Consider the following 17,054-nt stretch of genomic DNA (forward strand, 5'->3'; position numbering starts at 1 on the left):
GAAGTTATTTAGTTCCTCTTTGCACGAAATGATTCTGTGGACTCTCCCGAATAAAATAATATAAATAGTTATTAGATTATAAACATCGAAATAGGTTTAAACAACAATTAAAGTGAAAAGGACACCCAAAACGCACCCATTTTTGCTGATATTTTTCACTTTATTTTAAAAAGTAAGGGTCTAGGAGAAAATTTGACTATACCACGCGATAGAGCAAACCTTTCTACTAAGGAAAGCATCAGGCGAATGTCCAAAATTATTTTTGTTTTCAAAATAGAAATAAAATAGTTTGGCGAAACGTGCGGCGGCGACAGTGGTACTCAATGACGTTAATGCGTATAGGGACCGCTGTGAACGGCAGGCGGTTCCGTTCTAATATTTCCTATATTTATATAATATAATATATTATATTATAATTATATAAATATAAAATATATAATATTATATATATAATATAATATAATATAATATATGATATATTATATTATAATTATTATAATTATTATAATTATTATAATATATTATAATTATAATTATATTATAATATATTGTAATATAATATAAGTATAATAGAATCCAATAACTACTTTGTCACTGCTAATTGGAAGGCAAAAAAGTCTCAGCCAGTAATAAGAATTTCATAAAGATTGTTTGTGCCGACAGTATACAGTGATATAGACATGTACTATCTAAATTTTTTTTTTAATATCTTCCTATTATGAGTTTATATGATGAAACTGCGAATTATTGCACATATAAGTTTTATAAAAATGTTCACAAAAATGCAATACTAATATAATGTACGAGCTATGATATATATTGTTAATATAAAAATATAAAAAAAATGAAAAATAATTTTGTTGTTATTCTTCTTTTATTCTCTGGCTCATTCTAGAGAAAAAATAATTGCTTTATTTAAAAATAACTATTAGTTTCACATTTCAAACTGTTGCGCTGAGAATAATGATATAAAAGAAATGATATAAAATGGTATAAATGAAATAAACTGATTTAGTGTACCAAACCTTTATTTTTGTCGTGTTTAAGAAAGTTGTACACATGAATACTTCACCACTGCAAATGACGAGTAAACTCCCATTAGTACTATTGAAGGAAGACTAATTACCTTGAAAAACTATAGAACTATTTTAATTAGGACTGTTTGCTTCATGCTATATAACTATAAATATAAAAAAGTTTTGCATCTAACAATAAGTAAGCAACGAACACGATATCTCCCTCCCCCTAATACCATGCTAGACAAAAACCAATACAGCAATATTGCGTTAAATTACGTATAAAATCACGTAAAGCTTGTATAACAGGTACCAGTTTGTACAATGCAAACTCAACCTTCAAATTAGACACTGTTAGGTTTTAGACCTTCAGAATAGGAATGAATGAAGTTTCATTGAAGTACTCTGAATGAATCACAAACAATAAGTTCCTAGAAAAACGTATAACAACAAATGTAATATTTCAATGACATCGAGGTGAATTATCGTGACTAATAATACAATTTACGTGCAGGTGCTTTCTACACTCCTTATCCTTCTTTCAACGTATACCGTATCACTGATTAGATAAAGAGGGCTTGGTGCTGGATTGAAGGCACGCGGTCCGCTGGGGATTTCATTCCGTTCGCACGTTTTCATCGTTAAAAGTACATTTTGGTGGACCGGCATGGTGTCTCTAGAAAGTGTGGCGGGTATAGTGATAAAAGCTCTCAAGTTGGTGAGACGAGACCCTTTCTTCTATTCCAATTATCAAAACTATTCTATACACATAACCCAATCGAAATTATTTGTACACTGATAATTTTTCACGGAATAAATTGTGTTCGCGAAAACATTAAACTGAGCTTAAAGGGTCACAAATATAAAATAAAATATACAGAAAATAAATAATTTGTACATCGTATTACATATTCTAAATTTATGTGTTATTCTTTGCGAAACATATTCTTTGTGATAAGAGAATTGTGCTTTCCATTACATCGACAGTGTACATAGAAAAGTGTATAGTTTGTGAGATCGACGAGAAGGTTTTAAAATCTGAGAAGACCATGGCGATACTGCTTAAAAATAAAAAAATTATATCAGTTATAATAAAAACCGATCTAAGCATGTATTGTCTGTTATCTTATGATAATATCGTACGCTACGAAGCTATGACTAATGGTACCGTTAAGCTTTCACAATTTGAATGGGAGTTACCCAAATGAGCTTCGCAAATAATGTAGTACCTTCGTTAAAACTTTAAATATTTAATGATTCATAGATTCGTTTACACGTATTCAGAATATTACTCTGCTTTGTGTAAAACTTTTAATGCTATCGGTGAACCTATCGATGAACTGCTTCCTCACCGATCTGATTGAGCTTGAAATATGTTATTAAGAACGACATTTTGAGCATCTTTTTTCCTTTGTGTACATACATGCAGCGGTCGGTCTTATTGTTAGCTTCCGAATTATATGCAATAATATTTTCAATACTATGCATTGGATTGAGGTTGTAATGACATCGAAAGCAAACAGAAAATTTAAGCAATACAAATCGAATTTTGATCAAATAGGATTGTTTTCAGGGAAACTATGTAAAGTACGTGGTTACCACTAGGTGGTGTGTGTGGACTGTTAGGTGCATGGTTACCACTGAGTGGTGTGTGAGGGGATGTGAGGTGCATAATTAACAGTGGATGCATTCCACGTACTCCACATTCCTACACACATCAACTGGTTACAGTGATAATCACGCACCCAATAATGTTTTTTACTGCAAAAAATAACAGGAATTTGTGAAAACCCTGTTCATCGAGAAGTTCACCGATCTGTCATTAAGTCTAGAACAAAACATTTTTTGTTCTGTAATAAAGATTAAAACCATCCGCCGCATATACCTATATAAAGGAAACAGTTTCAAATATATCGCCCTAAATAACATATTTTACCATTTTATCGTCGAAACAAGTGATTAATGGTCAACTTTTTGCAAATCGAAACACTTATCTGCGTAATTATATTTACTGTTGTACAACAATTAAACGATGTATAATTACTAAATAACATTTAATACATTTCCAGAGCCATTTTGACAAGTTTTAAATTCTTAGACAAGAATTCAATACTTCAAGAACAAATTAATCATCTTTTAAGCAGTTTACTATGCTATATATTATTTTGTTTATTTTTTTTAGGTTTGGTTTTAAAATAAACTATCTATCGTACCATAATTTTTTTTGATTATTATTTTATAGTGTTCAAAAGTATCATACCATCTTTTTTTATTTTCCATCGTTTGTAATTTCTATATTCAATTTAATTTCCTTAACTTTGGTCCGAAAAGTCACTTTTCGTAAGAATTTGAAAATTTTGTTTAATATAAATCTAATTTTTCGTGAACAAATTTATGAGTCATTGCACCTTCCTGCATAGTCATTCAAGAATGCCAGATTCGCGAATCAGGGCAAAACTTCTTGTGGATAAATCATCGTAGCTAGGCTCATTTAAACATTATTTATACGCTTTTCTATGATTCATGTCGATCCTTATCAGTGTACGATAAACAGACGTGTTTGCAAAGCGATACGACACCCTTTTTGATAACGTGATACAAGTACTCTGTACTTTTTCCTGAAACTATTTTTTCTGTAGAGACCTAGTATTGTAGCAAATACCAGTAGACTAATTTATCTGCGTATTTAGAAATTTTTTAAGACCGTTGCATTTCAAATTTTAATTTCTCATTAATTAATTTGTTAAGTAACTAAATCACTAAACGGAATGAAAGTAGAATCTATACGGATTAAAGTATTATTGTGATACAAGCTCGCGGTGTAAAAGCAGTTAGGAACGTAAAGAAAGTATTAAACTTCTTTCTAGGATCAATTTTCATAATAATTCGAGATTAAACTTTCAAAGACGAAAATTACGTAGGGTAGAATCATAGTCTCAAGACTTTTAATAAACGTATGTACGTGCACCGTTGAGCTTGTACCGCAATATCAATCTATGGTTGATGCAATGAGATGAGGCACAGCGTCTGTCAAAACAAATGCACGTCTGGGGCACTTGGGTGGGACAAAAACACAAAACACAAGATGCAGGGCAAGAACAGTACGTCTACATTTACTGCCTCATCTTATTGAACCAACTATAGTGCTTTGCGCCATGTACCCATCACTTTGTTCATCAATTTATCTATCACTAAAGTGAGAATGTTTATGCATTATCGGGCATTTTAAATGTTTAAAATGTTACACAATGCATACTGTATGCAAAAACATGCAAAATATAAAAAGGAAAGTATATGTTATTGTATTTGAAGGATGAAACAAAGTTTTATTTAGTTTCTACTTTTTTATCTGTGTTTTTGTGAAAATATTCATTTAGATAAAAATGTCTATCACTCTACCTGAATTTATGTTCGGTTAATTGTCCTTTCAGATTATTAACCTGATAATCCTGATCCTGTATCGAACAGGATACAAAGGGGAGTTTCTTGGCGTTGGAGGAACATGGAACTTAAACGAGGACAAGAGTCCAGACGCAGAAATTGTTGCATCAGGAGTTCTTGTCGGTTTCTTCATATACACCAGTGTTGTTTTGATCACATATTGCTTTGGGAGTACATATCACAAGAGGACACTTGTTGTAAGACCATATATTATATTTGAATAAAAAATGTTCACTTATTTAAAAATTCTATTTAAGATGCTCTTGGATATATTAGCTTTTCTATGATACATGAGAATGCAAACCTAGCCCTGGTAATGTTTAATATCTTAATAAGAAATTGTTACTTACAAGTTCTGTCTAAGATACTTTTAGACGAAACAAGTTTTCTGTATTCCTACATAACAAAGCAGATGTCGAATCGTTTGAGCAATAAAAAATAAGTCAGTGTCACACAAATAGTTTTTCTTATATACAGATTACTAAATAACTTGAAGGTTTCAGTTATTGTATTTTATGAATATCTTATTTTATATGAATTTCGATTATTGTCGATATGTACACCACCGGTCAAAACTGTGGAATTACTTGCTAAATCTCATTCAGTTTATAATATAGGTAAGTCACATAAAACTTGAAAAACTATTTTTTCTGAAATTGTTGAGGTATCAGTATGATTTTTCCTTTTTTTTTTTTTAAATTAAATAGAACATAGGGACTAACCACTTAGAATGCAATACATTTTTCGGGGCAGTTTTTAAGAGGGCAAAGAAAACAACACTAATTTTTTTGTTAAACGTAACCGCATATTTTTTGTCATGCATATCGAATCTTTGGAATATTTTACGTATAAAAGTATAAGAGTACAATATCGAAAATTTAATGCTTTATGAGATATTAAACTTTTTGGTAGTATATGCCCTATTCAACATATTTTCATGCATTTTAGAACATTTGTTTCCTAAACATTATACATGCGTACCTCCATATTATTCTGCACAGAATATTGTGAACGCACATAGAGCTAAGTAAGAGTTTTATTAATTAAATTGCAGGGAAAATGTTTAGTAAAGTGATTATTTTGACGACGAATTACAAAAGGTTTAGTACATTTATATACAAATGTTATTAAAATACTGTAATTGCATTTTATAGTATTAACAGTAATTCTGACTAATAACTTTTATGTCGTTGAAATATTCTGTGAGTAATAATATGCGAGTTTATGTTTAGAAAATCCGTTGTCCAAAATACGTAGAAACATGTTAACTAGAGCAACACGCCACGCTGTACCGATAGTTTAAAGTATCTCATAAAATGTTAACTCTTTCAATATGGTACACTTATACTTTTATACACAAAATATCCCACAGATACGATATGCCACATAAAAAAAATATACGGGTCCATTTAAAAGAATAAGTGCTCCTCCTTTGTCTTTTTAGATGCCTCCCGTAACATATTTGTTTCGTCGTGGTTAGCCTCCATGTCATGCACAATTTAAAAAGGGAATCATGTCGATATCTGCAATAGTTTTGGACGAAACAGTGTATCACGCTTTATGTGCCTCACTGTGTATTGCGAAGTGCAGTCAGAAGGATGTTATTACTAACGGCAATGATTACAGGTTGTCTTCTAGCTTGTAAAAAGAGAAGATACTTGTCCATAAATTTGCAAAAAATAGAGCCATGAATTCTTCTATTATAGCTTCTGAATTAAATTGATCCACTCTTTATCTTTTTCTAGGAAATCATAATGAACTTCGTTGGAACTTTTATGTTTGTGGCAGTGGGTGGTACAGCACTCCATTATTGGCACGGTTATCTGCCAGAACATAAATTCGATACTATTGTTCAAGAAAGACAGGTATGTAAAATAATGCAAGTACATATGTATATAATTTTCATTAATCGTAAGACTGATTGAGGGAATAGAGTAGACGTACAAAATTTCCTCTGTCACTATACTTACTACTGTACGAGTCACGAGTACGCGAGCTCGGCGCTACGGACACCTGCGAAAAATCGAAAGAGAAGGCAGATGTGACTCTTACTCTCTCGCTCTTGAAACGTTGAGATATAACTATTCAAGTTGCCGCAAGTGACGCGAGCCAAGTGTAATTTTTTACATCGCCCAAATATTTTCTTTTTTCGATTTGTTAATACACGGCAGTGACGTATTCAGTTTTCAAGAGATCCGAAACGTCACCAATTTTTTGAGCCCTATTATAATGAATAAATTATGGTCAACACATATTGCTTTATTTTTATGCGAAATTAAATATACATAAAATCAAGCGTTTGAAAAGACATCTGTTACATATTTATTGCGATAATAATATAGCTATATAATCCACACTCTAGGTATTAAAAGCTAACAATAACTCAGTAAACTTTCATCCAATTTGCTTCAAATGTTTGGTAGTTGTTGCTAATACTATTTTGTTCAATTACACCGCTGCATAGACGGAATTTCTGATAAAATAACGAATATGTACATACTTTTTAAAATATATAGATTGCATATAGCACTATTTTATGAATACTGCAGTTGTTTTGTAGCAATTTCCATCCATAAATGCGTATCTAATAAATATATTTGAAGTTTCTTCTGCAATAAGTATTCTCGGTTGCTACAGTCTGCGTGCAGATTTGTTTTGTTACTAAGGAATACGCATTACCACGAAATATTTCAGAAAATGTTATCATTTAATTTCTAGACTCATCTCTCAAAATCGTATACAACTTTCTAAGAATCATACCGAGGAGTCCCCCTCTAATTGTAAGTTGGAAAGAGAAAATATTTGGATAATCGAACAGATCGCACGTGGCTCGTGCTGTTTGCCCACGACGCGACGTTTGAGTTTCAGAATTGAGAGAAAGTAAGCTTCAGTTTACACTCGCCTTCTCTATTGACTTTTCAAAGCTGTCCGCAGCAGGGTTGCCATCCATACCTGAAAAGATTCTGATCTATGAAAGGTTTCATTCGAAAGAAAAAAGTTTAACGCAACACAATCAACTTGTGATTTCGCTCAAAACACTCTCTAAATGATAGAAAATTGCTTGAATTCCATAACTATGAATGGTAGATTCTTGCTCTACTTTGTAATGTTCGTATTACTAAATATCAGCAAAATTTCGTTAAATCACAGGTTGATTGCGCTGCGTTGAACATTTTTTTCGAATGAGCCTATTCTTAGCTCAAAATCATCCTGCAAAAAGTCGCAGGATGTAAACCCATGTTTTTGCCTAATTTTATCGGTAATATCGCCGTTCTGACATATTTGATCATACCCCCTTAAGGCTAACTATTCGCACTCAAGATCTTTCCTGGAATAAAATCTCGATCTCGACAAAATTTTTAATTTAAGCATGCATTATTATATATGGTATTTAGCTAAAAGGAGAGGAAAATTCAAAGAGTGATTCTACATGTCAAAATGAGATGAAAATCAAGAACAGCGAAATTGAGGCTGAAACTTTGCTCGTTAACTATAAATGATTAATCCTTATCATACTAAGGGATCATTCAAAACTCAAATAAAACATACTTGGTGTCTAAGAAATTAGAATAAATATGTATACAAAAGAACTTCGAAAATTTGAATATTTTACATATTAAAAAGTGCACATTTATATCTTGCATGTTTGAAAATTAAAAAAATTTGGAAATCAAAAAATTCAGAAAAGATTTGGAAACTTCAAATTCCTCATGTTGTAGAACTGGTTATTAGAGTCTCCGAGAGGCTTTACTTTGGTATACCAGTACTCCGAGGATTAAAAGCTAAAAAAGTCGGTAAAATTTACTTGAAACTCGATATATCGCTTAACATTGATTGTTCACGAAAATCATGATAGGAGTGCAGCCATCAAAAGCAATGATTATTAACTATGTACGAGACAAATATGGTAGAATATCACCGCAGTGTGTGAAGTGCGGTGTTAGTTACTGTTTTCGTTAAACGTTTATATTTAAAAAATGAATACTTAAATGCCATTTCATTATTCTTGATCTTTGTTTTTCTTTAAAATATACCGAATGAGCAGACAAATTTGTTTGAAGTGAAGTTCATACGTAATTCACACATGATTCAGTAATTTTTTAACACTTTTCTGTTACATAAACTATTTCAATTTTTAGGTGGGTCTGGCTGTTGGGTCATTATGCGTAATTGAAGGAGCAGCATATCTCGTAGACCTGATACTGAGCTTCTTACACTTCGCAAAAAACCGTGACGATTTCTTAGAATGACGTCATATTTAACGCGTGCTCACGGCTTTCACCTCATCAAATTCAATTGCGAGTAAAATAACCAGTGATTTTGAATCCACGTCATTTATAAGAATTTTCAGTGTCAACATTATTAGAAATGACAGAAGAAAACCATTTTTTCGCATTACGCATTTTACATACAGTAAATCAATGTTCAAATGTTTTTTCGAGTTTTGATAATTCTACTTTTTAACAGTAATATACACTAATAATATTACAGATACACTTTGCACAAAATTTTATATTCAAACACATAGAATACATATAATTTTCTGTATTTGATAAGATGTATTATTATTATTAAATTGATTTTTAGTAAATTGATTGATACTAAATTGGTTTTTATATCGTAATTACTGTGTTTCTACTAATTACAATATATGTATAGACGAACTCTTTTGGTTAATATTTAATCTTTAAGGTAGTTGCTTAACCATTATCGTATTAAGAGGGAATCCTCTTGATTGAAGTGTCACAGCATAAATGTAGAATTTTAGGAATTGGAAATTACAACTAGAAACAACTAAAGTAGAGAATTTGAAACTTTCAATATTTATTATATGAGAATACTAAAATTTGAAAATTTGAAATCTTCGAATATTTGAAAATTCAAAATCACAGAATTTAAAGAATTGAAGATTTGTATTTGAAATATTTGAATATTTAAGGATTTGGAAATTTGAGAAATTGTCAATTTAAAATTATGATCCCCCGAGTTGAGAAGATCCCAAGTGACTCCGTCTTAATATACTAAAGGTTAAATAATAAAAATTACTTATTCAGGCATAAAAGGTGGAAATCCGTTAAAAAAAACTTCAACGATACACTTATACTACCTACAGCCTATAGCTTCAAAATAAAAATTAATGTTACAATAATTTAAAAAGGTTTAGTCATTTGTTCTTGTCAGTAAACTTCAAATGAATGAACACTGAACTTAATAAATATGTTCAAACTTGTACGAAAGCTTTTGGAAGACTTCAGTTTCCTTTTAAAAGTGGAAAAATTGGTAAGATAAATCTTTTCGTTATAAAAATCAAAGGCATTTGAAAGACTTTTCGTTTTTCTGTTATTCAGATCATAGCCTCCGTCTGTCTCTGCGAACTCTCGAAATTTAGTGAATACATGATACCTGCATGGCTTTGGGTTATTTACTGCATTAATTCGTCAACATACTCGATCATCTATATTGTGTTAGGAATGGCGCATGTGTTTGAGAAATCACGGAAGTTTCCTGTTAGTTGACAAAGAAAAAACATACAGGGACTCATGAATTTGTTCACGAAGGATTATTAAATTCATGAAAGAGCCAGATAAAAGGTAATCCTAAAAGCTAAGTATAAAACAAATAAAAGAAAAAATACACCATAACAGTTTTTAGGATTAATAAATATTTCTGCTGCATGTGAACGCATTTATGAGTCATTGTATATTTTTAAAAATATTCAATCTTGATCTACTGATATTTAGAAACTATTGATCATAGTTAGGTTATATTTCACGTCGTTCTATACATAAAGTATTATCATTTCTCATTTTACATTTTCTGTTGAATAAACATGTGTAATAAGTGCATTTGCTTCAAAAGGATTGGAATATTATCTGAAGGATAGAAAACTGCCATTAAAAGTATTATAATAGTTTAGTATATGATATTAGGAGTTTGACTCTTATTCAATAAAGATGACTACATTTATACAGTTCCATTGATTTTGTCAGAACTAGATCTAGAAAATGCAGGGAATTTCGAATAAGCTTATGCAGACTTTCTAGGCACATAGTTCTGGAACTCTCGCTCAGGCGCCGCTAGTGTCTAAATTCACGGCTGCTTCGGCCGTTTATTTGACGTGTAAACTGACATCCAACATTCTATTTCAACTTAGTTTTTACTTTGATTTTGTACCTCAGCTGTTGTAAAATCAGCACATTTGTAATATTTTTAACTAACTTTTTATGAATAAATATAATTTTCCTTACTTATTTAGTACAAATGTATATAAAAATTTTCTCTTTAATAAATTTAAGTTACAGAATATGTAACGCAGGCATGCGATGGAAAATAGTTTACTGATACAATTATTAAATACTCTTTAAAAGTAATACAATTCCCTTCTTATGGTTTATTGTTTTCCATAGGAATGCAGTAAATACAAACATTAATTTCTTAATTTTACGGTAATAAAAGAGTACATACGTAGTTGCATTACTTGAAATTTTTGTTACTATAAAATTAAAAAACTAATGTTTACACTTTCTACATTTCTATTCAAAATAATAAACTGTAAGAATAAAATTGTATCGCTTTAATAATGTATTTCTTACTATGAGTGTCAGTATATTTAAAAATTTCAAATAATTCCATTACTCTTTTATTACCGTAAAATGAAGAAGCTAATGTTTATACTTCCTATATTTCTATCTGCAACAATAAACCATAGAAATGGAATTATAACACTTTTAAAGCGTATTTTTGATTCTGTATTAGTAAACTATTTACCATTGTACGTCTGCGTTACATATTCTGTGACTTAAATTTATTACAGAGAACATATTTATATTTATTCATAAAAAATTAGTTAAAAACATTATAAATCTGTTAATTGTACAGCAGCTGAGTTACAGAATTAAGGTACAATCTAACAATAAGTTGAAATAGAATGTCGCTACGTCAATTTATACGTCAAATAAGCGGACCCGCCAGCTGTGGAATTAGGCACTGGCGGCGCCTAAGCGAGGTTTTCAGAACTATGTTTCTGGCATGTCGGCATATGCTTATTCGAAATTCCTTGCATCTCCTAGATCTAGTTCTGACAGAATCAATGAAACTTTGTGAACATATGGCCAAAGTTTAGCATACAGTCGAATCTCGAGACTCATTGTGTCCGTATTTCGAATATAGAAATCCCACCACTTTTCGAAACAGTACTATACATATACAAGTATAATTCTTTTCTTTTTTTCTTGTAATTAGAATATACGGATGGAAATATAAAATCCTATGGCTGTTTTTCGAAAGAAGATAGTTGGTTTAAATTACCCAGACTATAGACTCTTAAGTGATAGCTGCCACATTAGTTGAACATCAGCAGCTCAACTGTAAGGGGTGGTTCCAATCTAGTGCTTACAAAAATTCTATTCCTGCTTAGATTATTCACTTCCCTGATTTTTTAAAAATATGCGGTTAATAGGAAATTTTAAAATTTTGTAAATTAGCAAAGTTATAGACTTTTAGGTGACATAAGTTTGATATCAGTAGCGCAGTTTCAGACGGTTTTCTCTAAACATCATTTTTCGAACTCTTGGGACAAATATCTCAAAAACTTAAAAAATGGATCTTTCTTCAAATTAAGGAATATACTTTTTCGCAGGAAATGAACCTGTGGTATTTTGAGCTTTTCCAAATTTACTAATTTCTAAGGGACGTAGAATTGTGAAAAAATTGATAAGAAATGATACTTGATTTTAATTAAGGTGTCGAAAAATGATAAAACAATATTATTTTTTCACTTTTCTGAGGTTGTTGCCTCGGAAATTTTGGAATACTATTTTACTATCTCAGAAGTTTACTGCCTTCGATTTTTTTGGTTTTAATTTACAGTTAATATGCTAGACGTCTCACCATTTAAAGAGAATTTTTCGAAGACTACTATGGAATGTCGCAAAGATACTTTTAATACTTGCGTAAAATAAAACAGTATAAGGTGGGTGAATTCTAATTTCGCACGTGCTACCATTTAAAACGTGGTATAAGATTTTTAAAAACATACGTAGTTTAATTATTGAATGTTTTATAAAACTTAGAGTCTTACTTAATACCTACAATAAATTATTACCCATAAAAGGAATTTTTAATTATAGTTTACAACAAAATAGTAAAAAGTTGCAATTAGGGAAATTACCATATCTGCGGTACGCAATTTCGTCATATCGCAACGAAAAGATTGCTAACTTAGTCTAAGAGAATTCTTTTTCAGAGTTTATTTACAAAGAAACATCGCGAAGTGTAAATCTCTGAGTTTTATGAAATTTGGCAGAATTGTAGAGTAGCCATAAATATTCGACAGGTATTTTTTTGTGTCGGCTGTAATTCATGTTAAACGTTTAGTGGTGAAATTTTAACTGTTTGAATATGGTAAATAATATTTATTAATGAGAAATGAGTTATGATCTTCACTAACTACATTTTCATCTATGCTATGCCAGACTCGCCGACACTGTACTTCTCGTATTGTTTGCAATGAATGCAAGACATTGCGCGTATTCACTAACAGTGTTATTATTTATACATTTAATGAACAAGAAACAATATATATCATAATATACTGATGAAAGCATTATAAAAACATATATTTTTCATAAAGCCACTCGTTTCAGGACTTAATTTCGCATAAAATATATCTAAATAGAATTGCTACTATTTTGTTTATAATTTAAAAATTAAAAATTCTATTTTATCAGTATCTTGTGTTTTGGTTCATAGTATTAACATACAAATTTGTGAAAAGATCGATTAGCATTTAGTCAGCGAAAACAATAAAAATATACTACGTATTTTTTAATGTATTTTTTAACCAAATTGATGTTTTCAAAAATCGTTTATATAGGTGAATTCGTTGCTCAAAAATATGCAGTCGCCTTATTTACGCCATTTCGGTATACGTAATATTTTCCATGATATTAAGCCAAATATGTTTTCCATCCCCAACTTTGGGAGTGGTTTTTACACCTTTAATATGAAGTACAGCCGATACAAATACATACGTCTGAAATATTTTCGGCTACTTCACAATTCTGCCAAGTTTCATAAAAATCGGAAATTTACACTTCGCAATGTTCCCTTGTTAGTCAAACTAATCAGATTGTCTACCCTAGTACCAAACTGGCATACAAAACAAGACAACTCTTACTAATTACAGAGCTTTGTACAAGTCATCTTATGACACATCATTAAAATATTGTAATTTTTGGTTGAAAGGTTGTAAAACAAGGTTCATTCTCTCTATGAATCTTGTTAGATGATGGTTACCACAAATCGGGAGCGATTGAGTAGATTCGGCTATATTTCGAGCACTGACGAAATTGAAGTCACTCACCTTAAAATTTTGTATACTCTCGAAAGATAAACAATGAAATGCCAAAAATCACAAATTGTTATCTTGTTTAATTTGTTATAGAAAAAAATCCCAAAAATGACCTTTTTCTAGTTTCTCAGAACAGAACCTCCCCTAACATGTAAAATTTAAGTAAGCCACGTGTCATTCTTATTCACTATTAAAATGTTATACTTAACACCAATTTGACGACTAAATGTTTTTTAATATACCTACTAATATCAACTCTAAAGTTTGCCGTGAATATACACATTTGTTTAGGTAGATATTGTTCTGCGAATGCATTTAACTTTTTTAAATTTAATGTACAGGAATACACGTATTTTTCGCTCGGATCGATTTTCCATTTAATAGGTGGAGTGGCAGGCATTGTCAGAGGAAAAAATGCACCTTCAAATCCGAATCGAAGTGAGGTCAAAATCGGACTTTTGCTAATAGGTGCTGAACCTGATAAATTATTTCTTTCCAATCATTTAATCTCCTATACAGAATAAATTCACTAGAAGGTAATTATTGAAGTAATATTCCAATGGTTTCCAGCTAATTTTATTGTACTGTTTTGTGAGACCGCTTACTTGACCTACTTGGAAATTGAAAAAATACGGCAAGTGGATAGAAGCTCTGTTATTGCGACAAATGTAGAACATACTAATCAATAAATATCTATTTAGTATAAATAGTGTGTTTTCAATATTTCTTGTTAAAGGGTTAGAGTAATCACATAACTTTTCAAATTTGACAGGTTGGTATCTGTTGTCACAATTTTCGTTACAGGAATAGTATTATCTACAGACACGCAGCTGTCTGATGATGGTAAGATGGAGTCACTCTATAATTCCAAATTGGAAATGCGATTTACATATTAATTTCTATAATTTTCATTTTACTTTTATAAAAATGTTGCTGGTGGATTGGTGAAGTCCTACCGATAAAAATAAGTCGAAACACTACATAGATCGGACAAGTTTTTATTATTAATCACAGTTCATAATTTTCTTTTTTGCAGCTTTCACACACTAACGTTCTCTTTCGACGAAAATCACTAAATGTAGGCGCAATATCTCGAAAAGTAATTAAAAAAAGTATATAAATTAGATGTCGCTGGATTCGTCTTGAAACACACTATCAACTGATCTGTAAAAAAATATATAGTTCCATTTAAAAAATCAAACTTGACCATCATATCTCATGTAATAATAATGTTACAAACAATTCGCCTTCGCTAATAAATTGGCCCCTTCGGACCATGCAATCCTGTTTAAACAATTTTTTTTTATCTCTAATACTTTAGGAAATAACGTAATGTACAGTGTTCGCTGGAACACCCTCTATGTATACAATGATATTAGTAACGCTGCAATATCATTTAATCGATACAGTATATAATTGTCTCTCTATTCGATGGTATTCAATAGTGTACAGAAATGTATGAAAATAGATTATGTAATTGAAAATTTCTTCCTACTGCAGTATACTAGAGTACCTGTAGATATACATATTTTTAGTGAAATGGGCAATGCGCCGATACCCTTTCAAGGTTTAAGACTAAATCATTGGACTCCTGAAAAGAAATTACTGATATGGAGGACAGTATCTATGGTTCGTTGTTTAGACTAATAAAATAACTTCTTAAAATAAAAATGTTTTATATTTATAGGAATACCTCATGGTAAACATTCCACGCTTTTCTTCTCTAACCTAAGTATTTCACCATTCTAGTTTAATGAAAAAATAGATCAATGATTGATCAATTTTATTAATGTAATTCTAACCTATATTAGAATTATAAGAAAATTTCAATAATCTGAGACAATATTTTCCCATTTCTAAATTCTCCTCATAAAGACTTCTGTTAAGGGGGAAAACTCAAGTAAAACGTTAAAGTAAAAGCAAATTGCGGCAATTTTTTTGTTACATAAAATCTTGTTGAAGCTTTTCGTCATTTTCCATGTATATTCTCTAATATTTCTAGCTATATACACTTTTTTTTGTAGAATTCATTAATTTTTTGTGAAATAAATGAATGTTATTCTAGATGGACCTTCCCGCCGGCGGTGTTGATCGGCGTGTAGTTTAGCATCTTTTTAGTGTTATCTAGGAGAAACAGTCAAACGAAGTTTCTTCATCATAGAAATACAAAATTTTGTTTAATAAAATACAAAACTATGCTGTTCTGAAGGCTACGGAATAATCTTTCCATAAAATTTTTATTTTAATTATGCAATAAACATAGTTTAAATAATTAATATTACAAATCAAGTAGGTTCATATGATGAGGAAGTTACAATTATGTATATGTATGCTTCGGATGAGCTTAATTGATTAATTATTTTTTGAGTTATGCTATTTTAAAAATGCAATTTTGAAAAAAACAGGTTTCAAGGTTTCATTTTAGAAAAGTCAATAGTGCAAGCGAGAGTTTTCTTTCAGAAACGACTTAAAATTTCTTGAGATATAAAAGTATTATTTTGTGCCTTAAAAAAAGAAATTGATTTTTTTGACCCGTTACTTGAGTCTCCTCCTTAGGCTTAATATTCATAACAATATAAATTTCCTATTCTCTGATACTTATTTTATGTTAAATATGGTTTTCATATTTTATATTGCCAAATATTTTACATTACATATATCTTTTATGATTTTTAATTAAATGAGCAATCAATGACAACTTTGAGTTTAAGAATGTAATTCCACATTCAGAGTATAGTTTTATTTACACATTATAATAAGTAACAAATTGTATATTCATAAGAAGTCAAAAAGGATTCCAAAACTTGACAATTGATATAATAGTTTCATTTTCTTCACATTTTAACAGTCTTCTTGTATAGTGGGCACTGCAATATACATGAATCATCTAGAACCGTATCTCGAAGTTCCAATTTTTCGTATTTTAGTGCCCACATTTATTATCGGTTACATCATTATAAATTCTTCCGAGATGTTTATGATCTTCGTAGATGAAAACTATATCTTTCTCGTGAGTTAACGTAGATGAATATACGAAGTTAATACTTACTAATATATTAATATATATTGTAAAATTGTATTACTGTGCTTCATTTTGTAAAGGAAGTATGCTTTGCTGTAACTGGTGCAATCGGAAGTCTAATTTGTGGCTGTTATCAATTGTTCAAGTGGATTAAGTGGATAGTAGATACTGCTTGTGATTCTGATGACTACAAGTGCGTCAAAAATTAATTTGAAAATAATAT

At 30.5% G+C, this 17,054-nt stretch overlaps 2 protein-coding genes across 2 annotated transcripts in view; one reads left to right on the top strand and one right to left on the bottom strand.

Moving 5' to 3' along the window:
• Positions 1-17,054, bottom strand: part of Adsl (adenylosuccinate lyase) — a 114,540-nt gene that overhangs the window by 22,157 nt on the left and 75,329 nt on the right. The gene's annotated exons all lie outside the window — the stretch shown is intronic.
• On the top strand, positions 1,684-8,857 carry Ssk (smooth septate junction protein snakeskin). The gene is made up of 4 exons (XM_076378300.1): positions 1,684-1,734; positions 4,448-4,654; positions 6,203-6,322; positions 8,597-8,857. The coding sequence occupies exons 1-4, from the start codon at positions 1,684-1,686 to the stop codon at positions 8,705-8,707; spliced, it is 489 nt and encodes a 162-aa protein (XP_076234415.1). The 3' UTR covers positions 8,708-8,857.

Source organism: Calliopsis andreniformis, chromosome 5, assembly GCF_051401765.1.
Source record: "Calliopsis andreniformis isolate RMS-2024a chromosome 5, iyCalAndr_principal, whole genome shotgun sequence".
Lineage (NCBI taxonomy): Eukaryota > Metazoa > Arthropoda > Insecta > Hymenoptera > Andrenidae > Calliopsis > Calliopsis andreniformis.